The sequence below is a fragment of the Thamnophis sirtalis genome, unplaced genomic scaffold (assembly GCF_051295495.1).
Source record: "Thamnophis sirtalis isolate CommonGarterSnake01/CBP01778 unplaced genomic scaffold, rThaSir2_p1.2 scaffold_4, whole genome shotgun sequence".
NCBI lineage: Eukaryota > Metazoa > Chordata > Lepidosauria > Squamata > Natricidae > Thamnophis > Thamnophis sirtalis.
In genome coordinates, this window is record NW_028261384.1 from 105,573,912 (window position 1) to 105,601,558 (window position 27,647).

A 27,647-nucleotide genomic window follows, 5' to 3' on the forward strand; every position below is an offset into this window, starting at 1 on the left:
TTTGCCATCTCTCTTGCCACAGGGCTACTCTAGGAAGCTTACAATAATAAAATGAAGAAACAAGTCAAAGAAACCATGATTGCTTGGGGAAAAAATTTGGACATGGTATTGAATTAGAGAAATAGTTGTTGTTGTTGTAGTTGTAGATTTATTTATAGGCCGCCCTTTTCCCTGAGGGGACTCAGGGCGGCTTACAATCAAAAAAGGAAGGGGAGTGTAGGATAATACAAAAAAGAAATGTGCACAAAGTAAATTAGACAGTAAAACTCAGCATTCACTCAGCATTCGGGAGGGGCAAAAATAAGATTATCCCCAGGCCTGACGGGCTAGCCAGTTCTTGAGGGCTGTGCGGAAGGCCTGGACGGTGGTGAGGGTACGAATCTCCACGGGGAGATTGTTCCATAGTGTCGGAGCCGCAACAGAGAAGGCTCTCCTCCAAGTAGTCGCCAGTCGGCACTGACTGGCGGATGGAATACGGAGGAGGCCAACTCTATGCGATCTGATGGGACGCAGGGAGGTAATTGGCAGAAGGCGGTCTCTCAAATAGCCAGATCCATTACCATGGAGCGCTTTATAGGTGGTGAGTAGGACCTTGAAGTGCACCCGGAGATCAACAGGTAGCCAGTGCAGCTCACGGAGGATCGGTGTTATGTGGGCGAACCGTGGTGCGCCCACGATCACTCGCGCGGCCGCATTCTGGACTAGCTGAAGTCTTCGGATGCTCTTCAAGGGCAGCCCCATGTAGAGCACATTACTGTATTCCAGCCTGGAGATCACAAGGGCTCGAGTGACTGTTGTGAGGGCCTCCCGATTCAGGTAGGGCCGCAACTGGCGCACCAGGCGAACCTGGGCAAATGCCCCCCTGGTCACAGCTGAGAGATGGTGGTCAAAAGTTAGCTGTGGATCCAGGAGGACTCCCAAGTTGCGGGCCCTTTCTGAGGGGCATAAGTTTTGTCCCCCCAGCCTGAGTGATGGTATGTTGGTCAAATTTTTGGGAGGGAAACAGAACAGCCACTCGGTCTTGTCTGGGTTGAGTATCAGCTTGTTTGCTCTCATCCAGTCTTTAACGGCTTCCAGACCCCGGTTCATCACGTCCACCGCTTCATTGAGTTGGCACAGGGCGGACAGATACAACTGTGTATCGTCCGCATATTGGTGGTATTTTATCCCGTGCCTTCGGATGATCTCGCCCAGCGGTTTCATGTAAATGTTAAATAGTAGGGGGGATAGGACCGACCCCTGCGGCACCCCATAAGTTAGGGGCCTCAGGGACGATCTCTGCCCCCCCACCAACACCGACTGCGACCTGTCCGAGAGATAGGAGGAGAACCACTGCAAGACAGTGCCGCCCACCCCTATCTCCCGCAGTCGTCGCAGAAGGATACCATGGTCGATGGTATCGAAAGCCGCTGAGAGGTCCAGGAGAACTAGGATGGAAGCACGGCCTCCATCCCTAGCTCTCCAGAGATCATCAGTCAATGCGACCAAAGCGGTTTCTGTGCTGTAACCGGGTCTGAAGCCAGACTGGAAGGGGTCAAGATAGTTAGCTTCCTCCAAGGTACGCTGAAGCTGGAGAGCCACCACCTTCTCAACAACCTTCCCTACAAAGGGGAGGTTGGAGACTGGACGATAGTTATTAAGAACAGCTGGATCCAGAGACAGCTTCTTCAGGAGGGGTCTTACCACCGCTGTCTTGAGCGTGGTGGGAAAGTACCCCTCCCGAAGAGAAGCGGTAACAACCGCCTGGATCCAGCCTCGTGTCACCTCACTGCTGTTGGCAACCAGCCAGGAGGGACACGGGTCCAGTATGCAGGTGGAGGCACTCACAGCTCGCATAGCCTTGTCCACATCCCCAGAGGCAACTTCCTGAAACTCAACCCAGAGATGGTTTGCCAAGTCTTCTCCTTGTGTCCCGGCTGGATCTACTGGGGTGGAGTCCAGGTCCGCTCAAAACCGGGCAACTTTGTCCGCCAAGAACTGGACATACTCCTCAGCCTTACCCTGTAAGGAGTCCCCCGTCTCCCTCCTATTTAGGAGGGAGCGGGTTATCCTAAACAGGGCGGCTGGGCGGGACTCGGCAGACGCTACCAAGGAGGCAATGTATGTTCTTTTTGCTGTATGTATGAAATGGCAGAAAATGTGGTCTCAAAATTATAAAATGACAGTATCAACAGCATATAAGGAAAATTTGTATACGATGTTTTACAGGTGGCATCTACCCCCAACGAGAATAGCAAGAATGTTCAAGAACAAGTCGGAAAAGTGTTGGAAATGTCATCAGACACCAGGCTCATATTACCATATGTGGTGGACTTGCATAGAAGCTAAAAGATACTGGACTAAAATCCACGGGTGGTTGGAGAAAATGATACAAAAATGCATAACCTTAAACCAGAGATTTTGTATTGGGAATTATACCAGAAACATATAATAAAGATTTGAAATATTTGATTGTAAATGTTTTATCAGCACCTAGAATTGTATTTGCAAAAAATTGGAAAAATGAGAAAATACCAACGCAGGAGGAAGTTATTCCAAAAATAATGGAATGTGCTGAAATGAGTAAATTGACATTTGAAATTAGAGAATAAGATGTACAATTTTATAAGTTATGGGACTTGTTTTATCAATGGCTAGATAAAAAAACATGGAAATGAAAAATGTTGGAGAAGCTTTTCATATTGTAAGAGTAATAGAATAAGATAGGTGATACTATAAAAACATATTATTATTAAATAGACTAACAATGATCTAATGGAATATTGGTATATACATGAATTGAATATCAAGAACATTTTGTTTAAAATGAAGCAATAACAATTCTAGTTGAACATATGATGTACAATGAAAACAATGTATACTCGATGGATAATCTGTGATTCTATATACAATTGAAAGTAGTGATGCATAAATATAAAATGTTGGAGAATTCTTTCATATTGCAAAAATAATAAAATAAGTGATTATATAAAGACATATTATTATTACATAGAAAAATAAGGATGTAATGGAATATTGATATATATGTGAATCTAGTTTCTAGAATATTTGTTTAAAACGAAAGAATATCATTTACAACTGAACAATATAATGTACAATGATAATAATGTATCTATGTATGCTTGATGGATAATAATATGTGACCTTATATACAACTGAAAGTAGTGATGCACAAATGCTTGTAACCTAACAACATGCTATATGTAATTGAAGAGGGTTTTATGTTTCATGTTTTGTGTGTCTTTTTTAAAAATAAAAAAACCTTTAAAAAAAAAGAATGAATGGGTGGAGAGCAGAGCACGGGGAGGGAGGGAATGAGGTGGAGTCTGCCATCAATCCAGCAACTACCTCCAATATGGAATTCCCCAGGTCAAGTGTTAGAGCAAGGTCTTTAGGCTCTTCTGAATGGATGGGAGGATGGTGTTATTTTAGAGGGTAAGATGTTCCAAAGAGTGGGTGTTGCAGCAGAGAAGGCTCTTTTTCTGGATTCCAATAGTTGGACTTCCTTGACCAATGGGATCCAAAGTAGGCCTTCTCTACCGGCACAAGTAGGACGGGCTTGTCCTAGTGGGAAGAGGCCATTCAACAGGTAGCCTGGACCGATGCCATTAAAGGCTTTAAGATAATAACCAACATCTTGAATTACACTCAGAAGCAGACCAGTAGACAGTGAAGTTCGCAGAACAGAGGTGTAGTATGGGCTATCCTTAGGGCTCTGAAGACTGTTCTCACTGCCACATGGAAATTTCGTTTTAAAATAGTGTTGGGCCAATTACACCTTCTTGATTAGGGTGTAACTGGCCCAAAGCTATTTTAAGACAGGGAACTTCCATTGGTTGAGGATGGAATAGATTACCTAGATTACGTCCTTCCAGAGTTGTGAAGAAAAGGTGAACAGGAGCACTATGTAGGATACTTCCTAAGCCTAAGTAGGTTATAATGAATTTGTGATTGCGATTGTCGATGAGTGAATGGAACAGGGGTAGTCCCTGGTGCAGAGCTTGAGCTATTGCACTGTGGGGGCTTCCTCCAGCTCCTATCCTCCTTAGAAAGGCTGAATGGATGCAAGCGAATGATTGGGGTAGGGCTCTACAGGGAAGAGGATATACGGTAAATAACCATAGGGTGGGACATTGCATCAGTATAGTAATGGGCATGGGACTCAATGGGAACAGGAAGGAAGGCTGTTACAGGGGAAGTGTCCCCAATGTTGAGTATTGCTGGCATGTTCTGGCCCCCTTAGTTCATGCTCAATCCCTGAAGAGGATTCCCTTGGAGTCTGGAGCTTCAGCTGATGCTGCTGAATGCCAGGTTGGTTAACAAGGCTCCAGTCATCCAAGGTCTTACTGAGGAGGAACATGCTGATCTGGCACACATCATCGAGACCTGGCAGTCAGTAAAATAGGGATTCACTTTCAGAGATTTGTCCAGCCAGGTTTAGGGTTTGGCAACAGCCCATGGTCACAGTGGTCATCAGAGAAACTCCACCTTCAAGGGCCTTACTTCCTGCATCTCTGGCTAGGGACTCTCTTTCTGATATGGGATTCATGGAATCAGCTAGGATTGTTGCTACTATAATGATCTTCCGGCTGCATAACCACCTCATTGCCTAAACTGCTAGAAGCCATCTCAGGATTGTCAGTGCAGTTCTCCAAACTCATGCTACTGGGTGACTTAAATCTGCCTTCCCTGAGTTTGACTTACGAAGCAGCAGAGGAGTTCATGTCCTCCATGATGGACATGGACCTATCTCAGATTGTCACAGGTCCGATTTAAAACAGAGTTAGAACAATACCAGATCTAATATTCTTATCCAAACAATGTCAATGTTATCTGGTATGGAATCCAATGTTATCCCCCCGTCCTGATCAGATTAGCCCTGATACCCCTGACACTCTCTTACATCCTCCTTCTCCATAAGAACACTGGACCCAAATGGGTTCCATCCTGGAGACTGATGGACTCAAATGGGTTCCAAAAGGAACAGCGGGATAACTTGGGAGGATTTGCTACACGGTCCTGCTGAAGCTTTAGTAAGGGGTTTGGAACCAAAAGGTCACTTAAGACTCTGGCAAGATTGTGCCTATGTAATCTCTAGAGACCCTTCACTTCCATTGTTCCCCATGATTCATGAAGGAACTGATGGTTCTGAAACAGATTAAGAGACCTAGGAAACAATTAAATGATTTTTTGTTATATTTTTGTATAATTGGAAGCCAGGGGAATTGCACTCCTATTTACCGGTATTGGAGGGAAATAGGTTAGGGAATTAGATTTTTTTCCCCTCCATAGTATACATTTGTGGATTTTGTTACTATGGTAAAAGTCTTGGTTGTGGGATGTGGTAGATGCCTAGAAAACGTACTTTTAGAGTAACTTGAGGATTCTTTGCTGATGGACAAGGGTGATAGGAACTGTAATTCAATACCCCTCATTTCTGCATTTGATCTGGTATAGTCTAAATAATCTGACAGTTATTTGGTATCAAATGAGACTTTTTTCCTCTGAAATGTAACATGCCACATAATTATATATTTGCCCCCTTCAATAAAAAAAGTCATACTTCCAAGTCTTAATTCCAAAGGTTAATTTTGTTGCAGCTGGAGCCTATGCAATGCCCACGACAGACTACTACTTTTCATTGTTTTGGTAAGTAGTAAGTATAGTAAGCAGTAATAAGTTTAGTAAACAGTTTTTTGGAACTAAAGTCAAAGCCATTATAGCTACCTGATCCCAGGACAATTATTTAAGATTGTGCTTTGGATTTTATCACCATTTTCTGGCATGGTGCCCTTTGGCATTGTGTTTTGGAGAGAGGATGGTTTTTGCCACAAAGATCATCACTACAATGATTCACTTAACAACTGTGACAAGAAAGATTGTAAAATGGGGCAAAACTCATATAACAAATGTCTCAATTAACACCACAAATGTTGGGCTCAATTTTGATCATAAGTCGAGGACTACCTGTATAAGAGTTTGTCTTTCGCTTTATTCTAGGGAAATGTGGGTATGTCAGGAGAAACAAAATAAAAAAAAATGAAAGCAACAGGAATGGGATAGAAGAGTACATGGTAAAGCAAGAATATATAGGGTCAAGATTGAATAGAAGAGTGTTAAATCAATGTTGCTCAAACACCAAATTCAGTAAGCAATACAAAAAGAACATGTTCAAACATGGCCACATGCAGAGAACCAGCGAGGATTGAATTGCAAAACAAATATACGAATGAATGGGGCAAGAGAATGGAAGAACTGAGCAAGTTGTAATCGGGCGCAGTAGCTTCCGTAATAAGTCCCAACTACATCAAAATGTGGATGCATGCATCATGACATCATTGGAAAATGTATGTGATTAAGTCCTAACTTCATGAAATCTAAAGTTAAATCAGTGCTCGGTATTGCCTCACGGAGGACCCAGAGAACCCCCCCCCTTATGGAATATCGGGGTACAGAAAGGTAAAATTTCAATTCCTCTCTCTGCTGCCTCCATTACTCTATTGAGTAAGCGCAATCTGCTATTATGCATGCGCATGCGCCTGGAGCCATTTGTAATTTCCGTATGCCTTCCCGCTCTTGCTAAACCCGCCCAAGCATGAATCACGAACGCTTAGGTAAGATGGTCTGGAATTACGTCGTCTTTGCTGGTCTAAACATGGAGGTCGCGGCCGTACAAAAGCGCAAGGCGCACGCGCAATGACTCACGAAAGGCGAAGCGCAGTCGGTAGCAGGCGATAGCAAATGGGGCAAGTGTTGGCATGGCAACGAGGGCGTGGCATGCCAGGCTCCCCCCCCCCAAACTTGTTGGCGGGAGAATGGCTGAGAGTTGAGGTGACGTGAGGGATCCAAGTGAGGTAATTTACACGGGAGAATCGGTGTTTCTGCATTCAGGGTGATGGCTTAGAAAGTGGCCTGCCGCTGTGGGGAAAAAGTCGGCTGACATCTCTTTGGGGGTTCCGGGGAGCAGGAGGTTGAGGGTTTATAGCAATTCTGAACTGTAGCATCCATCGTCCCAAACATCGTGGTCAACACATAAGGAGGATGCATGGGCTGTTTTAGGGATCTGAAGCAGTGATTTAATGGAATGGATAAAACTAAATGCAGAGGGAAAGTGTGTAGAAAGAATCAAGCTTTCTAGCAGCACTTGTTATTCTGAGCTTGCCTCCCCCACTTTGTGCTTTCCAGATTGTTGGCTTATAACCTCTTTAATTTTGGTGATTGAGTAGTAGTCCAATATATCTGGATATCAGATATCAACTTGAAAAACATTCGGCTTCTCAAAAGTGTGGTTCCTCTAGCACCAATTAAATGGCTTTTAAAAAGAGAAAAACTGATGCAACATAGAGGTAGAATCCACCGGACAATAATCTATGACCCATAATGCTACTTCAATTTTGCTTTTTTGGAAACCACTGGTTTTAATGGGTCATTGATCTGATTCAATGTCATATTTGTAATATATATATATATATATATATATATATATATATATATATATATATATATATATATATATATATATATATATATATATCCCTTTTATTTATCAGCACAAATACAATAAATATATATATATATACACACACATACATACACACACATATACATATACAAACATACATACATATATATACATATATATACACACATACACATACACACATATACATATACATACATGCACACACAGAGACACACACATACAGATACATGTATGTATGTATGTGTATGTATGTATATGTGTGTGTACGTATGTATATATGTATGTATACATACATACATACATACATACACATATTCATATGTACACCCACACAAACGCTTCAATGGTCTTCAAGCAACTGTATATTTTGAAAGAAAAAGTTTTAAGATGTGGTTCTGAATCCTAGTTTTTCCCTTTCCTTGCCTGTTGTATTTCGGTGTTCAAAATTCTTCATTCTCTTGTTTTATTCATCACAGGCAAAAATTGAAAGGATACAGTAACTGTTCTCAAGCAAGTGGGACTTGATTTTAAGTGAGTAAATTCTAAGCAAATGAAAGTGAAGCAGTCCTTAATTTGGTAAGGGAAGGTGATAATTTTGCAGCGTTGAATCTGGATGCCTGAGAGATCAGATTCTGTGGAAAAAATAATTTGAAATCCTATAGTTTTTGAACTATACCAGAATTTTTAGTTGGAATAATTGATTCTGCTTTTGGGAAACAGCATACTTTTGATGAAGCTGACATGGGATGATCTTCAATTTTTAGGAAAGCCAAGATGGAAAACAAGAGGAAGGTTTCTGTGAGAAGCATTAGTATTGGGGATTTTACCCCATCACAGCAGAAAAGGTCACGGGGAGGAGATTGGGATGAAGATGGTCCCTCACAATTTGAAGAAGAGTTGGCTTTTCTGGATGAGGTGGAGGCTGAGGTGGCTGTAGAAATGAAAGAAGCACAGTTGTCACCTGATGCCATTCCCCTTGGTGAGTTACAGAGTTGTAAATTGGGAGAAGATTTTCTGAGGCAGAATAAATACCAAAGCAGTGAGGACAACTGCAAAAGGATGATATGTGGATGATAGTGTCTCTGGTGGTTGTGATCCATGTTAAAATTAAGCTTTTCATTTCCGTTAAACTCTATTATACAATTCAAATTTATTTTAATATACTGTTTCAATGTTTTAAAAATTATTACACGTAAGTCCTTCATCTACAACCACAACTGAACCCTAGATTTCCATTGTTAAACAAGGCAGTTGTTAAGCAAGTCGTGTCCCATTTTATAACTTTTTTGCCAAGGTTGTTAAGTGATTCACTATAGCTCTTAAGTGAATGGTTGTTAAGCGAATCTGACTTCCCTCCTTGACTTATCAGAAGCTTCCTAAAAAGGTTGCAAATGACAATTCTAGAACCCCAGCCTGCTCAACCATCATAAATGCATACCATATGCCAAGCACCTGAAGTTTGATCACTTAACTGTGGGGATAAATGCAAGAACTGATCATGTCATTTTTTTCAACACCATTATAGCTTTAAATAGCCATTAAACGAATAGTTGTAAGTCAAATACCACCTGTATAACATTGCCATTTGTATCTCCCAATATTACAAAGAGATACTATATACATCTTGTATTATACTAAGACTTATTAAACAACAGCTTAGGCTCTTTGTCTCATATTCCATGCTACCTTTCCTTCCTTATCATTCATGATCTTTTAAAGTGCAATATCTCTAATTGTTCAAAATATGGGTTTGATTAAAACAGGATTGGTGGATAACTGTATTGTGAGCTTTTCCTTCTTTCAGGTAACCTCTTCTCATCAATACACAACCCCAAGTGGCAGAGGCCTCTGCCTCCCAAAATAAATCCCAATGAGGAAGCCCTATGTTTCCAGCAAGTGGAACTAGACTATTATGTGGGTAAGTGTGTAAACAGGTTTGAGTTGCTGATAAAGAAATTTTTTAAGGGATTGAATAACAGATGGATTGGTTTTATTCTTTTTCCTAGAAAAAGGTTTGCAGAACTAGATATTCTTATTCCTTGCTAAACAATAACACTCTGCTCCTGAGGGGAAGTCTAAAACTGTTATCGTTTCTGGGGCTTTTGACAGCTAGAACAGATGCACAAAGTTACTAACTCTTCTCTTCAGAAAAAATGGGCAAGGAATGGAATTCCCCACAGAGGTTTTAATCCCACTTTTGTTTTACTTTTGTTTGATGTTAGAAGGTACCATAGCAAATAGTCTAGGGAATATAGGAATCTGTTTTCAATGTGTCTATGGAAAATAAGTGAAATTAGGAAAATTCTCTCCAAGAAAGGTGAATTAAATTTTAAAAGTCATCCATTCCTTTGTATCCTCAGCAAACATTTACGCTATTGAAATAAATATTGTTTTGGGAGAAAAGTCCTACTTTTCTTTTCAGAGACATATACTATATACATACTATATACTATATACATATATATATATATATTCTTAAATGTCTTTATATTTTTTTAAAAAAGGAAGAGAATGATTGCTAAGTCATGTGTGTGGTATAAAAAAATCCAGAAAATAATAATTTTAAATAGAATTCTCAGAACTTAAATATGAAATGTAGTTGATGAAAACCTGAAGGTTACTGTGAACTCCTATTTGTATGTTTATTTTGCCTAGATACTAAATAATGAAAAGATATTCTGGAACTTTTTTTATTGGAGAGTCATACAATACTGATTTTTCACTAATTAATATGTTCTCATTCTGTTTCCGAATCAGGCTCTCACATCCCTGGATTCCCTGGTTGTACCCAAGGTTCTGTGCCTGTCCTGCGAATGTTTGGTGTCACTGCAGCTGGCAACAGTGTCTGCTGTCATATCCATGGTTTTGCACCTTATTTTTATGTACCTGCCCCACCTGGTGAGTAAAATTTATGGTTGATGGAAGGTCTGTCTTGAACTTGATTCTTACAATAAAATTTATTTCTCTTTGTTTTTCTTTAGGATTCCAAGCAGAGAATCTGGCTGAATTTCAGCGGGAACTGAATACAGCTGTGATCCGGGACATGCGGTCCAACAAGGATGGTTTGAACCAAGTTGTTCTAGCAGTGGAGATCTGCAAAAAACAGAGTGAGAATTTGTAAAGTGTGGGTGTGTAGCTATCCTGTTTAGATGGCAAGGAGTTGGATTCGATCTAGATATGGGGACTTGGGCCTTAAAATCACAACTTTGTTATAGCAACACCATATTGTGCTTTCATACTGCATCCCCATGATGTTGCTTTCACTGCTACTCCCCAAAGCTGTTGGAATGATTGTACATTATAGATTAGAATGAACATGCTTGGATAATATGTCATAAACTCCATGGACAGTTCCAAATTAACAAATCTAATCTTTCTTCTGTGGATAGTATTGCCTCCAAGTACTAAATATGGAAATTTTACAAAAAATATGTTTTCTTTTCCTGTGTAACTTTTTTGAACTTATTACTTGGGCAGCTTACCCATTTTTAATGCATGCAAATTTTCAGGAGGCAAAGAGAAGGGACAATAAGCAAATATGAAATACATTAATGAAAGTCCTTTACATAAATTAATTGGATGTGAGATTTGAGGTGTTGGGAGTGATAATTCTCTAATTTTAAAATGTCTTAAGACTTCTCCTCATTTTAGACATGTATGGCTTCCATGGACCACATCTTTTACCCTTCCTGAAAATTACAATGGCACTGCCTCGGCTAATTGCTCCTGCCAAGAGATTGCTGGAACAAGGGCTGCGGTGTGGAACACTGGGAACACACAATTTTCAAGCCTTTGAAGCCAATATTGATTTTGAAATCAGGTGAGACTTAACTATTGATGCAGTTGGCTTCCTTTACCAGGCATTGTTTTTAATCTCAAGAAATCCTTCAGAACATAGGTGTCATGGACTTTGCTTGGTGATAAAATGGAAGAACCTTGCTAAGACTCTCAATCTATTGTACTAGAATATAACACTTCAATAGGATAGCGTATCTAGCCCTCACAATTGCTTGGAGTTACAGTATATGGTTTTTACAGAGATATAAAAATTATCAAGAGAATGAGAGTTCAGTGCTCACATAATTTCACATGTTTATGAATGAGCTTTTGTTTACCAGAAATTACTAATCAAGATTCTGCAATGCAATAACTGGAAGTATAAGAATAATCTTTATTGTGATTGTACTTAAATACAATGAAATTGGTTTTAACCTCACTGGTGCAAAATTATAACAGAAATGAAAAAGAAAAAAAAAACCTAGCGTCTGCATGGAATGATTGTGGTTGTATTTAAAGTGGGCTATAAGTACAGTTAAATGTATTTTGAAATGTTGTCTCTACTCTAAATTTCTCCTGGTGATTTTCAAATGAGTTGAGGTTAAATTCCCACAATTCTTAGCCATTGCATTTGAAGGCCACCAGGTTGTCAAAGGTCATCCTAGATTTTTGTAATATAATTAGAAATTAAAAAAACTTCAACAGACATAAAAACAATATAAATGAATAAAATGCAGACATTGGAGCATATGCCCGTAATTTAGAAAGCCATTTTACAGTGAGGGAATTCCTGTGGTAATATTTTTGAACTGCATTGAGAGTTACTCTCTTAATCCCAAAATGGAGGGAAGAAGTCATAATGCTTGGTGAGGATCAAATATCTCTCATCATTTCTGTCTCCAAACATAGGTTCATGGTAGACCGGGATATTGTTGGCTGTAACTGGATTGAATTGCATGCTGGAAAGTATCGCCTGCGACAAGAAGAGTCTGCTGGAGAATCTGATAAGGAGAATCTACGCAAGGTGGTGTTGGTTGGGAGAATTAGAAAAGCCAGAACATGTTCAGAAAGGAGTGACAAGAAAATCAGAGGACTAGAAATATAGCTATGTAAAGAGAGAGTGAAGGAATCTAAATGACCCTTTCCAGCTTTATGATTTCTCCTCACCCTCATTCCATTATGTCCTAACAATACTGTCTGAAATAGTTCAAAGTGAAAAGTAAATTACTGGTCCAGAATTATCCAGAGCTTCATTACATAGTATGCATTTAAATTTAGTTCTTCTCATTTATTACATTTTAATGGTGACTATATTATATAATCTATATATATAGGCTGTACCTTGCTTGTAAGAAGAGCATTTTGTGAGTGCATTGGATGAACTGGCTAAAGTGTGGAGTACAGGCTCATAGTTGTGATGCTCAAGTAGAATAAATATTTTCTGGAATACATTGATTCTGTATATATCTTAGGTTGGGAACATACAAGGGTTGAAGACCTTTTACAGGAACATCTGGATTACTGGCTTTGCTTTTTCTCCTGTTTTAGGTATCACTTTGTCAGCTGGAAGCTGATGTTGCTTGGATGGATTTCATTAGCCATCCGCCTGAGGGAGAATGGCAACGTATAGCTCCCTTGCGTGTCCTCAGTTTTGATATTGAATGTGCTGGACGTAAAGGTATTGAGGGCAAATTTGAAGAGGGCAGAATGGGACCTAATAAAATAGAAGTGGGAAGACTAGTCATTCAGAGTCCCATTAGGTAATTCCACATATAAGCTATATAAGAATTGCTATCATGTTTAGGACTGTGAAGTGTTAATATCACTTTATAATGCCTTGGTAAGGCCACATTTGGAATACTGCATTCAGTTTTGGTCGCTACGATGTAAAAAAGATGTGGAGACTCTAGAAAGAGTGCCATTTTACACAACAGAATGGTTGTCAAAAGGCTTATATAGCACACATCCAAGGTTGTATTAGCTATATGAGCCAAACAAATTCTTTGAATAAATAAAGTGGGTGTGTGATTTAATTGTGCAGTGCTTTATTGATTACAAATTAGAATGATCAATTAATCATTATATTGTTAGATGCAAGTTCTGCTTTGCAAATTAAAAGAATGGTTTAGAAACAAATCCACAGTTCTAAAAGCTTGGAATATGAACTCTGATGCTCCCCATCTAAGTTAAGTTATAGCAATAAATTGCTCATAAATCAGATTAAATAATAGATGCCCTTGAGAGTGATATTTGAGGCATTTCTTATGTTAATGGTCTCTTCTATACCCCATCCCTTTTCTGTATTTCGTCTCAGGCATTTTTCCTGAACCTGAGAAGGACCCAGTAATCCAAATTGCCAATATGGTTCTGCGCCAGGGTGAGAAGGACCCTTTTGTGCGGAATGTCTTCACACTACAAAACTGTGCCCCCATTGTGGGCTCTCAAGTGCTTTGTTTTTCAAAGGAGGCTGAACTTCTCAAGGTAATTATTACATTATCTTAGATCTGTGGAATATGATGAGCAATGTTTTTCAAACTTGGCAACTAATGGGCTTCAGTTCCCTAAAATCCCCCAGCCAGAATATATAGTTTTAGGATTTGTGTGTGGATAATATATCCCATTTTAGGTGATATTTATGTGAAAATTCAAAAGATCACACAAACTTTCAGGCACCACTGTAGACAATATGGTGGAATGCTGCACCAAGTTCCAGTATGAATGGTGAAAGTGGTGATAAGGGAAAGTGATATATGTGGTCTAATGGGTAAGGCAAGATTGAATTGAGTTGAGTTTATTATATTTCTATGCCGCCCTATTCCCCGGCGGGACTCAGGGCGGCTCACAACCAAGTCGGGGGGGGGGGGCGGTTTACAAATAATAAAAAAGAACACAAACAGAACAATACCACAATTTAAAACACTCAACAACCATACCATTCGAGAGGGGACAAAACTCATTAGCCCCAGGCCTGTCGGAACAGCCAGGTTTTAAGGGCTTTGCGGAAGGCCTGGAGGGTGGTGAGGGTCCGAATCTCCACGGGGAGCTCGTTCCAAAGGGCCAGAGCAGCCACAGAGAAGGCCCTCCTCCGGGTGGTCGCCAGACAGCATTGGCCAGTGGATGGAATTCGGAGGAGACCTAATCTGTGGGATCTAATCAGTCTATTGGAGGTAATTGGCAGTAGGCGGTCTCTCAAGTACCCAGGTCCGATACCATGAAGGGCTTTATAAGTGACGACTAGCACCTTGAAGCGTATCCGAAGACCAATAGGCAGCCAGTGCAGCTCGCGGAGGATAGGTGTAACGTGGGTGTACCAAGGTACACCCACAATCGCTCGCGCGGCTGCATTCTGGATAGTTCTGTCAGAGTGCTCACAGCTTTACTACATGAGACAATCTAGGAGCAGTAATAGCAAACAGAGGTTTGCAATAAATAATTTTATCTACCAAAGAATATATACTGTACCTACACGTACTATAGGCAGACGTCAAACAATCAGTAAATTACAGCAGGGAAGAGAATCTCTCTCTCTCTCTCTCTCTCTCTCTCTCTCTCTCTCTCTCTCTCTCTCTCTCTCTCTCTCTCCTCCCTCCCTCCCTCCCTCCCTCCCTCCCTCCCTCCCTCCCTCTCTCTCTCTCTCTCTCTCTTTTTAATAGGGCCTTATTATGTAGGCTCTTAAAGGAATAACAGCTAAAAACCTTGCTGACTCATTCCCATCATTACATCAAGGCATCTTAAAACCACTACCCTGACAAGTTCTTATGTGCCAGACTATGACAGAAGAAGGATTAATTATTCCAGATGTGAAAAATATGGAATGCATTAAAACTGACATAAAAAATAGGGAAAATAATACCCGAGACAGCTGGAGGAAAAACATCGGAATAGGTTATGTAATTTCTACTTGTTCTACTCATTCCTCCCTCTTTTAGTTTGGCCTTGGGTTGGTTTGTTTATTCATCATATTACGTGAAATTTTGATTTGCTGTATCTTGGAGCAATAGATTTCATATGTAATAGATAATTTTTCTGCATTAAGTGAAATTTTATTTGCATAAATGTCTACATTACAAGTGACTCCTGCCCAACTGAATGGACATTTGTTTATGACTTTCAGTCCTTCCCTCCAACTAGCCCATTAAAATGAGACTTGTTATATTGAAAAAAGATGCAAATATCCAAGGTTGAATGTGAGCAAACATAGTATCATGAGACGAAAGGCTTAAAAAAAGCCATTGGTTTTAAGATACAAGAAACTTTATTTGATGCGATTGTCATTCTGGAACAGTGTAGTTACTCACATAAGATAAATTCTTTCCATTCTTATCTAAGCACTTATGTACTTGGGAGAGGATGATGGAATAGCTGTATTTCTTCTGAATTTATATAGTAGGATCATGGAAGATCTCCGTCTTAAACTCTTGCAGACTAAACTAAACAATAAATAATTCTGGCCCAAATGGGCTGATGTCTTTGTAAATGACTTCAGTTGTTTCAGATTTTTCTGATGAATCTGAAGTTGATACATTTCAAATCATAGCATCAGCTTCCAGTTTCAGCTTTATTTATGTGCATGCGTGAGAGGTCCACATAGACTCATTAAGCATTCTAAAAAAATAAAATAGGGGATTGGTTGCAGCTCAGTGCTTTGTTTGGAAACATCTAGTTTGCTTTGAAGAAAAGATAAAGGTAAGCTGAGATGGTAGAGAGCACTCCTTTGAGTCATTGCTGCCAGAGAAGCAGATTGCAGATTACCCAGTTGACTTTCATGCATGGATGTTATGTGACTGGTCATGCTCTTTTGAATAGGTGAGCTACCTGTAGCAACTGTTCTGTAAGGCCATCTCTCATGCTTTGTGATCCAAATATGTCCTTTTGGTCTAAAAGGCCTAAAAATTAATAAATGTTTTTCCAGACTTGGGCAGAATTTATAAGAACTGTAGATCCCGACATCATCACCGGCTATAACATCCAGAACTTTGATCTTCCTTATCTCCTCACCAGAGCCCAGACTCTCAAGGTAACCTGCACATTTCCTTCTGGTGGTACTTTTTGTTTTCTTCAAATGATTTGTATTAAAAAAATCATCAATCTAAAGGGATTATTAATTGAATCAGGGATGCTTCTTTTCATATTTTAACATGCTCAACAAATTAATCAATTAATGCCATACTGTAATCCTACCTATAAATTCACTTGCCCCGCCCATACTCTTCATTCAAGTCTCAAAGCTTGTTTTTCTTTATCCCCAGGTCATCCCATTTCCCTTCCTGGGCCGTATTCTATCCCGCAAGTCTGTCATCCGTGATTCGTCCTTCCAATCTAAGCAGATGGGACGGAGGGAGAATAAAGTCATTAACATGGAAGGCAGAGCCCAAATTGATCTACTTCAGGTAAACAAAAAAAGTCCACCCTCCCCATAGTTCCATTTTACTGATGGGAAATTGAAGCTGAGAGGCAGTAACAACTGGAGGCTGTCAGATACAAGACCCAGTATTTTGCCTGTGGGGACATGAAGTCTCACAATTTAGCTTTTCTTCTTCCTGTAGGTTCTATTGAGGGATTACAAATTACGCTCCTACACCTTGAACGCTGTCAGCTATCACTTCCTACAGGAACAGAAGGAAGATGTCCAGCATTCCATTATTACAGACCTGCAGGTAACATTTGATAGTTAAGTCTTGCAAGTAGTAATTTTTTCCTCTAGTATGAACACTCTTTTGTACTTGTTATTGGTTTTGTTATCCCACTGGCATCTACCTGTCATATAATTGATTTGGGTGACTATCCAGTCATCTATGATACATTGTACCATAGAAATGAAAAATCTAATCTATCTGTCAGATCTCTCTTAAATTTGCTGTCCCTCTAGTGAATCTCCTCTCCGTCATTAAAGCCCGTGACCCGTCAAAAGCGCGGACGACAAAAGCGCGATCGACAAAATCGCGCCTTTGACGTCATCACAGCGCGACGAAAAAGATCGAAAAATTCAAATAAAAATTAATAAAAATTAAATTAAACAAGCCGATTCACATAAAGGTAAGGGTTAGGTTTAGGGTTAGGGTTAGGGTTAGGTTAAGGGTTAGGGTTAGCTTTAGAGCGTTAGCATTAGCGTTAGGGTTAGGTTAAGGGTTAGCGTTAGGTTTTTCGTTACTTTAACGGTTAGGTTTAGGGTTAGGTTTAGGGTTAGGTTAAGAGTTAGGTTTAGGGTTAGGTTTAGGGTTAGGTTTGGGGGGCTTAGGGTAAGGTTTTCGCTTTATTTTTACATTTTTCGAACTTTTTCGTCGCGCTATGATGACGTCACAGCGCGCTTTTGTCGAGCGCGCTTTTGTCGAGCGCGCTTTTGTGGTGGAACCATTAAAGCCTATACCCCTTAGGGAATAACTGCTTAATGATATTTCTTTTGAAGTGTTCGTGTGTTTCCTTCTCACTTTTTCTTAGCCTTATTTAAAGTAGTTTACATTTTGGAGTCGTAAATACCATCGCTTTTTAGCAGTTTATATTTTTTCCTGTAAGATCAAGGAAACCAAATGTTGGTTTTTGCAGGGCTCATTTAAAACTGTATGGAAACAGAGCAATCTTCTGCTTGCATCTGCACCTCTCCTTTCCTTTTTGTTTTTGGGCCCATATTTCTCTCTCTCTTCCCTGACTCCTTGACTCCCTTACATTGGTGCCTTGCATGGCAAACAAAGTGAGTGCTCTTCTAGTGCTTATTAGAAAGGACTACCTAAACATTACATAGCATGTATCTTCCTCTCTTGACTTTGTCATTCTCTCTTGATTTTTGGCATGTCATTGATTTAGAAAGCCCTTTTTTGATACAGTTAATTCTTATGCATATCCTTTGCTTCCTTACTCCTTTCTGAAAGGGTTTTTCCCCCCTTAGAACATACAATATGCTTTTACAAGACAATAATTCCAGAGAAAAACAAACAAAATCAACTATTAAACAGCCATAAACCTTCCAGGAGAAGAGATAACTAGGAAAAACCCCTTTATGTTTGGCAGTAATCCCTTGTACCTCAAATAATAAAATTAAACAAAATAAAAGGTACGGTCACAATACAAAAAAGTTATCTTGACTTGTACAAGTTCTTTAAATCTTGTGGATCTGAGATGGAAAAGTCAGTGTGTTATACGAACTAAATTACATCAGATGTCAGGATTTAATAGACTGTCGTTCTTAATTTCTCTGTGCAATAAAGAGAGCAAGGGACACAAGTGGCCTTGTTCTTGAAGGCCAGCACAAGGCTTTCATCACAGGAGAGGATCTGTGTCAGGCGAATTAGAAAAGCCAACAGCCATTTTGTGCCGTTCTTGATGAGCATAAAAGAAAATGAATTAAATGGTGCACATAGTTGATGTTGCCTCTCGAGGAAGACATATTTTGGGCAGTTCAGGTAAAATTATCTTTCCTTGATCAAGTTAGACATGTGACGGTCCTCTGTGATTCTGCTAGCTTTGCCTATGTTTTGCCTTTTCTCTTTGAGAAGGAAAAATGTGATGAGACATAGGTGAAATGTGAGGTGGCAGTCCATTCAGGATAGGAGTGGGAGGTTGTCAGCCTGGCAGATCAATAGTTCCTCATACCTGCCGTAGAGTGTGGGTGCTCAATCTTTTTTGGGTCAAGGTTCTTATATCATTTTTTATTAAGGCTGCATGTGTACGTAACAAGGTGAAAAATGGGTGTCAGCCAAAGGGGAAGTGCATATGTCCAGAGTAAAGCACATAATTTTCTTGAACCTCGTTCACTTCTTTTCATAAATTGATTCTTTCTCATTCCACCCTCCTCCATTATCCAATTCTAAAATCTTGGTTTAATTTAAATTTATATATTAAAAACTAACAGTGAATGAAGAAGTTAGCCTTGAGTTGAACTTCAACAAGTTATGCTTGAGCAGCTAATGAAACTATCAAAAGTTGTTTCTTCTATGTCTGAAAAGAGTGGGGATGAGTGTTCCCTGAGCAGGATCTCAGCTGACCCATAAAACCAACAGTCAGAGGACTATACCACACTTCTCCATTCCCATATCAACTTGCTGTCTCTACCACTTTGCTTCCATTGCTCTACACAGACAGTGCTTCCATTGCTAAATGGAGTTTTCCTGTTTTCCTATAAATTTGGCCAGCTTTGATACTTAAGACACACGCATGCATATATTTCTTGTCTCCTGTTCCCACCCACTCCCAGAAATGAATGTTTTTGTTATTTAAAAAGAAACCAACTGGATGAGTTTAATCATTTTTGTATTTATTTGTCCAGAGCTGAAATCATATCTCCTTGTCTTCCTCCTGACCACCTTTGACTTCCCCTTGCAGAATGGTTCAGATCAATCACGTCGGCGACTGGCTGTGTACTGCCTCAAGGATGCCTATCTGCCACTGCGGCTTTTGGGGAAGCTCATGTGTGTTATCAATTACATGGAGATGGCTAGAGTCACTGGGGTACCTCTTAGTTATCTCCTAGCCCGGGGACAACAAATCAAAGTGGTGTCCCAACTTCTGCGGCAGGTAAGGAAAAACTGATCTTTTGCCAACAAAGCCAGGAGATCATGAGCACGGGGGGGGGGGGATCAGAAGCTCAAATCTTGAGAAGATATTTACTATGCAATGTGTGCAAAGAAGTATAGAGTATAGCTATTCACTGTCTCAAAGATGCTTACCTGCCACTGTGACTTTTGAGAAACCTTGATGTGTATCGCTAATTACATAGAGATGGCGAGAGTCCCTGGGTTACCTCCCAGCTAGCCCCACGTTTATCCAGTAGCAAGTTTATATCTATTTAGTTCTGTACACATGGAACTGTTGTAAAATAGTATTTCCTCCTGAGAAGGACCTTATAAAATTTAATTCACAACTGAAGAGTTAAAAGCGCAAGTGCAATATCGATATATGGTCCAGTTTTTATTACTTTACTACTATTATTAATTACTATTTTATCTCACCCTTACTCCAGAGAACTCATGGTAGCATACATTCTCCCACTATCTCACCTCTAATCCGAACAACTGTTCTTTAAAAAGGGATGGGCTAATGGATAATTCATTAGTAAGCTGTGTGACTGATTGAAGACCCAAACCTGGACCCTTTTGTCATCATATGAACCACCATGTTGGTTTTCTTATCAATCATATGTATGCCTTGCTACAGTCATGAACAGACTCTCAGTGGCTTTAGATAAAACTTCTGCAAAATGTATCTTCTTTTCAGTGGTTCTTCATGGCTTTCTGGGTTTAGAATCCATGTGATTTGTTCAGTTTCAGCTTATGATGCCATCCAGCCATTTTGCTCAAGCTATTACCATTTAGGCTTAGAATATTCCATAAGCCAAGCCAGCCATAAGTGGTTCAACAAAGCATAATTAAAACATCATGGTTTAATTTGTGAACCTGACAATTGTAATTGTTCGGATATAGGTTTGGATTGTAAGATGGTTTTAAAAAAACTTTTAGTGTTATGCTGCATTTTATTTCTTGCTATCTCTAACTACACAAGGAATATTATCCTGAATATATGGAAACTGACAATATGAAAAAAGTGAAAAAATATAGTGCATAAATCACGATTCATCAGTAATAATTAAATGTGTAGCAAATTATAAGGCAGTGAGTAAATGGGACAGTTTTGATAGTTGAAAATTTACTCCTCCCCAACCTATGGGGAGGGGATGGGTAGAGGGTTTAGGGAATTGAATTTACCGGTATTTTTTGCCAGATGTATTAAAAATATAATGGATCAAAAAAGAAGCATGGTCAGTAGACTTACAATAGGATTTAATGGAAGAAGTCCCACCTAACAGCAGAATGATAAAGAGTTGCTCCAGTGCTGATATTTTCCTCTGTTCAAAGGCTATGAAGCAGAATCTGGTGATGCCAGTGGTGAAGACAGAAGGTGGGGAGGACTATGCAGGTGCAACTGTCATTGAACCTCTGAAAGGGTAAGTTGTAAGTCCAGAAATTAGGGAAATGAGAATTTTCTTACATTAATGGATGTGAGGGTGGGAAGGAATGTATTGGGGTGTGTATTGTGTACTCTGGTTGAGAGATGTTGCAGAAATGCATAAGCAAACTTCATGAGTTGTCCTAAAGGAGGGCGCTTTTTGCTTGGTTTGGTTCAGTGAGAGGCATGACCGTGGTGCTTTGAAAATATGTGTAAACTAGGTTCAGGCCATATTAAGGCAAGTCATAATAACATAATATATGAATCTAGTTATTGACCTTTTCTTCCATATATAAATCTTGGCTTTAGAAATGTGGAGTGGAAATGGAAAAGAGGACCATGGTGAGGAACAATGAGTTGGGTCCCAGGCTATTTCAGCTTTGGGCAATGGAGAAGTAGGGTCTAATTTGAGAAGGACATCCCATGAAATTGACTTGAATGCCAGACTCTTTCCTTGATGAAAGGTAGAAGAAGGATGAAATGATTTTCTGGAGGGATAGCACAGAACAGCATTTTGTCTTACCCAGTCCTATTCAGCTTGGCAGATTCATTGGGACTGCAATTAAAGGCATATTTGCTGAGATTTCTGGGACTTGTAGTTCTAAGATCTTTGGAAAATGCCATTGGCAAGGAGGAAGTGGAGGAGGATAAAGAGATGAGTGAGAGATTAGATTACATAAAATTAGACAGACAGAGATAGATAATTCTCTCCCTTTCTCCTTGTATATGGGGCGGGGGATATACATTTTTAAAAAATATATTTCTCTTTTAGCTATTATGATGTGCCAATATCAACCTTGGACTTCTCCTCATTGTACCCTTCAATCATGATGGCTCACAATCTGTGCTATACTACTCTTTTACAACAGGGGGCAGTTGAGTGCTATGGGTGAGTGAAGAAGGACTGGTATCTTGCTAACTTCTTACTCAGTTACCTGGAGAATTGAATGGGAGGAAGTCATAAATGATAAAATCTACTAGTCCACATTTTATGGAGTTGGAGGGACAAGAATGGTTTCTTGATGCTTCATGTTGCTTGACACAATTATTTCCTCAAAAACCTAGCTGATTGGTTGTAAGCCTCATCATTTGCAAGTTTGCTTTATCAAAATCCAGAGTCCTGATATCCCAGATCTTCTCCAATAACATTTTTATTGTAGATGGACTTAAGGGATTTGAAGCAGGAAACCTGACTAGGGAGGGGAGATGGCTATGGTATATTATTGAGGCAAAATATAATTTAAACTGAGATGGTAACATCTAAACTAGCAGTCTGGCCTTCTAGACTATTTGTGATCTGACTGATTGTTTCCTGTTTTATTAGGCTTTCCCCAGAGCAGTTCATTCGTACCCCTACAGGGGACCATTTTGTGAAGTCATCCGTTCGTAAAGGTCTTCTGCCTGAGATTTTGGAAAACTTGCTGGCTGCTCGTAAGAGGTGAAAAGGGAGAAATATGGGAATATATGTCATAATTTACATGTAGAATATAGGAACAGAAATTGAATACTTGAATATAACATATTAATAGCTCTTGTTCTGTCTTGCTATCTCCAATTAAGAAATTGCAGGGCAGTAAGTGAGTAGGGACATACTGGATAGCTATTCTGGTCAGAGTGGAAATTTATTGGCTTGGATTACAGTATGTTTTATATGAAGACAGTCATTGGCAGGAGCCTGAATCCATAGATATTTCTGAATACAGATTGAGCTGTTAAGGGAAGCTAGTAAAGAAGAACTGGTGGTTTTACCTCATTCTGTTCCCTCTTTGGCTAAGGGCCAAACTAGAATTGAAGCAGGAGACTGACCCATTTAAGCGACAGGTCCTGGATGGACGGCAGTTGGCTCTCAAGGTCAGCGCCAATTCTGTTTATGGATTCACTGGGGCCCAAGTAGGCAAACTACCGTGCCTTGAAATATCACAGGTAAGCCTGACCTTTTTCAAAGCTAGGGAATTCCACAAGATATGTTTGTGAATGCTGGAAGCCATTGTTAGGTGTCTCTTATTGAGGCACTGCCATGTTTCAATAAAGTATTTGCTGTTAGTTGTCATTAAAACTGATTCCACATTACTGTATTTTTCAGTGTATAACCCCCCCCCCCCAAAAAAAGTGGGTAGAAATGTCTGTGTCTTATACAGCAAATGTTGCCAAAGCCCTGCCCACTTGCTGGGCCCCGCCCTTCGGCCTCTGCCCCGTGGAAATTTACCTCCTTGCAGCAAACACCCTGGTCAGTTTCATCACAGCCTGTTTTAGTATGAGCAGCTGATTGGAGGTTGGATCTATCTCACAGAATGCCTCCTATCAGCTGTTCCAGACTGCAGGGATTGTTGCCGCCTCTCCGCACCCCATTTTTGGCTTGCACGTCCTGTTTTCGGCCTGTTCCAGGCAGCAGGGATCACTGCCATCACCTATCCTCGCCACCTGGAATGGGCTGAAAATGGGATGTGCAGAGGCCAAAAATGGGACACATGGAGACCAAAAATGGGATGTGCCGAGGCGGCGATAGGTGGTAGTGACAATAGATAGTGGCAATCTCTGCAACCTGGAACAGCTGATAGGCTGTATTCCAGGAGGCCGATCAAACCACCAATCAGCTGCTCATACTAAATCAGGTTGCTCTGAAGCTGACCAGGCTGTTTGCTTTTTGCTGCAAAGAAGAAAATTGCTCAGAAATAGAGGGAATTTTTTTTTCTTGTTTTCCTTCCCAAACGTTAGGTGCGTCTTATAGTTCGGAGTGTCTTATAGTGTGTAAAATACAGTGGTTGTCACTAAAACAGTTTTCTGTCTTTGTCCTTTTGTTCCTTCACCTTCTAATAGCTTGTGCTACAATATTAAAAACTATTTTTAAATTTTAAACCTAGCCAATGTTTTATAGTTGATCAACTGAAGCTTTAATGCAAGCAGAAGGAAGTAGAAAAATATTTTAATTTCATGTGAGGGGCTAAAGCAAAATTGCCATCAAATGATTTAAAAAAAAAAAACACAAGACAATTTCCTGTCTAGGACAAGGTAATCCAAAATAGCCATTTCTAATTTGGACATTTTAGAATATAACTCCCACAAACCTCAATCAACAGGGCCAGAAATAAGGGGTGATGGTAGCTGTAGTTGCGCAATATTTGGAAGGAGTGGTGTTGAAGATGATTTGTATGGTGACAATTAACTATGACAACTAAACAAAAACTCTGGTAGATAGATATGCTTTCTCTGAAAAGATAGGCAAGGGGAAGCCCATGACCTATATGGGATAGGCCAAGGTGTCGGGTTATCTATGCCTGAAAACAAAATGTTCAGCTTTTGCATCTTGATTGTTCTAGTTAGAATTCTACAAGTTTGGTTAGATATCCGGCAGATATTTGCTTGGAAACTAAGCAGACTTTCTAAGTGGGTGGAGAACTTAATATCAAAAGATCGAACATCAGGGTTCACTATTTTCTAGATACACTGTAAGAGAATGAAAGATTGATTTTAGTTCTCTGATTTATTGGCTTTTGGGTACTGTTGAACATGCATAAGATATATGCACTTTTAAAATTGTAAACATTTTCTAAAAAAACACTTGACTGTTAGGGAGGAGCACATTTAGAAAATGATTCAGAGGAAGTGCTTTATACTAAATGCAAGCACAGCACCTCTCTGCTGTTTGTCTAATTGAAGCCTGGTTTTTCCTGATTTCCAAATGAATCTAAAAACAGAAAAGATGCTGCTGCTTTGAAGAATCTATTAATTAATGCAATTCTTGAAGCATTGGCATTTTTTCCCAGAGTCCTACTGATTGCTCAGTTTTTTCTCAGTTTAGATTGTCTTAAAGTCCTTTTGCAAGCACTGGAATTCCTCTAAACAAGATAATATTAACAGCCCAGTTGCTACTCACCAACTAGATTTCCTATTAGAGGAAGTGATAAGAACCAACATACTGGGTCAGAGTCAAAAAACTGCCTCTCCGTTGCAAATATATCTTCCTCCTGCTGATTTAATTAAAAGAAAAAATGAAAGCATATTTTGTAAACCAAATGCTGTACTTGTGATAAGTTGAAGGCCTTCTAGTTGTTAGTTAGAAATAATCCTTGATTCTTTTTACATAAATTATGTACAATAAATACTCTTGCCTGGGTACTTAATGCTAAAAAGTTCTCCTGGACTTCTGGATTTTTGGGGGAAGCTTATTTGGTATTGTCTACTATAAAGGAATACAGTTTGTATCAAAATATGTTTATAAAATATATAACCTGAGAGAGAAAGTAGAAAATATTTTTTTCAAAGACAAATTATTTCTTCTAGTAAATTAAGGAAGTCGTAAGTTCTTAATGTTTGGCAAAGATGCTAATATCAGATATAATTTTTGATAGAGACGGTAACAGAGACTGATGAAAGCCATCAATTGAATGGGGGACATTGAAATTTAAAGTTACTGCAACTAAATCTTTTTCTTTGTCTCCTGAAAGACAAAAATAATGCTTGCTACCTATTCCTTCTCAGAGTGTGACTGGATTTGGGCGTCAGATGATTGAGAAAACAAAGCAATTGGTAGAATCCAAGTACACTATTGCCAATGGATATAAGGCTGATGCAAAGGTGAGCAAGAGAAGGGCAAACTTATATTTCAGTATAGTAGTAGATGGACAGGAAAACTGAAAAGGCAGTGTACTTTGTAGAATAGCAGTATACAGCTTTTTTCTTTTTTTTAAAGGAATAGATCAATTGGGTTGTGTAGGTTAATGGTTACAGTGCCAGAACTAAAATTAGATACCAGGTCTTTTCTTTAAAATTGTTAACACTTTCTATCAAGCTGAAGGGCAGTTCACTAGGTCTTGGCATTTTGCTTGTGCAGAAATGAATTTGAAATATTTGAAATTAAGCAAAAGTCATATGAAATTCAAGTCCACTTCTGTCCCTAGAGCTAAGGTTACCAATGCTTGCCTTAGAGGAGAAAGCATTTGCTATATTCCAATTTTGGTTAGCATAAAACTTGCCTTGTCATCCTTTAAAATCTTGTTCTCATTCTTTTCACATTTCTTTGGCAACATGTAATGGTATGTGGGAATTACTTTGAGTGACAGGAAGAAGAGCCACAGACTAGACAACCGTTATGCAAAAGGTATCTTAGCCCACAAAGACAATGGGGGTGTGAGAAGCATTTTAGAAGGGACCCTCCCTAATCTACTGGCAAATAAAAGTAAAGGCTGGAGAAATGTTTTCGGAATTGCATGATTCTGTCACTGTAATCTTAAAATAAACATAATTTTGGTATTCATGGCTTATGCTTCTTGCCTGGTCTACTTCAAAGGGATGATACAATGTAATCATATTTACAATGACTTTAAGGATGAGATTAAGCATTGGAGGGAATTGCATCTTCTCACTATAGGGAACGGGAGAGAGGCAGAACTGTCAAAAAGAAGAATGGTGGTATGTTATGTCTTTTGACAAAGGAATCTAGTAGCTCTTTGGAGTGACTGAAGTGCTCCAAGATAAAGAAGGACAAGAGTTCTTGAATATTTTATTCTTTCCTTGAAGGTTATATACGGGGACACAGATTCAGTGATGTGCCGTCTGGGTGTGGAATCAGTTGCTGAATCCATGGAAATAGGCAGGGAAGCAGCAGCCTGGGTCTCTAGCCATTTCACTCCACCCATCAAATTAGAGTTTGAGAAGGTACGTTTGATGAAATTGAATAGGTTTGAATAAGTACTTGACACAAGATTGTCCAACTGTTTTCCAGGGTGGTCCTTTCAGTTCTAGCTGCAGTTCTAGAATTAAATTTCATACACCTTTGAACAACATCTGTTCATGGAAACTTCCACCAATAGGAAGTTTATAAAAAGTAAACTCTTGTTATTGAATCCATTTCTAGGCAACTTCATAAGTCTGGGTAATTTTCTTGGCCATTGCCTTCATCCAGAACATTTTCCCCCCCAATTTTGTAATCCAGCCTAAAGTCCTAGAATTTCCTAGTAGACTTTCATTTGATCCTGTTTAACTTTTTGACACCTGCCAAAGTTGGCTAGGGGACCGCAACCCAGCAGGGCATTATTTTGTAAGAGGCAGATAATGAAGATAGAACATAGTGATACTGAGGAGATGTAGAATGACAATAAATGTTCAGAAGCTTTAATCAAAATTACCAATATGATGCCCTATAGCACTATCCTGAGGGAAGGAGTTAAAATATTTCAGGATGTGAGGGGTCTGCAGATATCTTCTCAGCCCTCCTTTTGACCTCTGCAACATAGAGGAGATATTTCTACGGAAGGCAAATTCATTGCAATTATTCTTTCTGCACTCTTGACCATCCATTGGTGTCTGTACCTGTCCTGTTTGCATAGATAAATTTCTCAAAGCAAAGTGGAATCTTTGTACCCTTTGTCCAGCCTTATTGCATTTCCTAAATTTTACTTCTTGTCACTTCATATTCCCTTTCACTTGGAATACTACCAAACCTACTTAACTG

The 27,647-nt window shown here is 39.5% G+C and overlaps 2 protein-coding genes across 2 annotated transcripts in view; both read left to right on the forward strand.

The window, feature by feature from the left end:
* The window catches only part of NR1H2 (nuclear receptor subfamily 1 group H member 2), a 39,713-nt gene extending 36,861 nt beyond the window's left edge, over positions 1-2,852 (forward strand). The window contains exon 10 of the transcript XR_015696456.1: positions 2,209-2,852. The gene's annotated coding sequence lies outside the window, so the exon portion shown is untranslated. The remainder of the gene's footprint in view (positions 1-2,208) is intronic.
* A 3,943-nt stretch (positions 2,853-6,795) lies between these two features.
* The window catches only part of POLD1 (DNA polymerase delta 1, catalytic subunit), a 29,134-nt gene continuing 8,282 nt past the window's right edge, over positions 6,796-27,647 (forward strand). The window contains exons 1-20 of the mRNA XM_087713680.1: positions 6,796-6,854; positions 7,960-8,014; positions 8,248-8,462; positions 9,288-9,401; positions 10,241-10,381; positions 10,465-10,590; positions 11,135-11,303; positions 12,170-12,284; positions 12,809-12,938; positions 13,575-13,741; positions 16,173-16,277; positions 16,510-16,650; positions 16,807-16,917; positions 19,577-19,768; positions 21,106-21,194; positions 21,969-22,085; positions 22,521-22,634; positions 22,972-23,119; positions 25,676-25,771; positions 26,714-26,851. Of these exons, the coding sequence (XP_087569806.1) occupies positions 8,258-8,462; positions 9,288-9,401; positions 10,241-10,381; positions 10,465-10,590; positions 11,135-11,303; positions 12,170-12,284; positions 12,809-12,938; positions 13,575-13,741; positions 16,173-16,277; positions 16,510-16,650; positions 16,807-16,917; positions 19,577-19,768; positions 21,106-21,194; positions 21,969-22,085; positions 22,521-22,634; positions 22,972-23,119; positions 25,676-25,771; positions 26,714-26,851 (2,418 nt within the window). The 5' untranslated portion in view covers positions 6,796-6,854; positions 7,960-8,014; positions 8,248-8,257. The remainder of the gene's footprint in view (positions 6,855-7,959; positions 8,015-8,247; positions 8,463-9,287; positions 9,402-10,240; positions 10,382-10,464; positions 10,591-11,134; positions 11,304-12,169; positions 12,285-12,808; positions 12,939-13,574; positions 13,742-16,172; positions 16,278-16,509; positions 16,651-16,806; positions 16,918-19,576; positions 19,769-21,105; positions 21,195-21,968; positions 22,086-22,520; positions 22,635-22,971; positions 23,120-25,675; positions 25,772-26,713; positions 26,852-27,647) is intronic.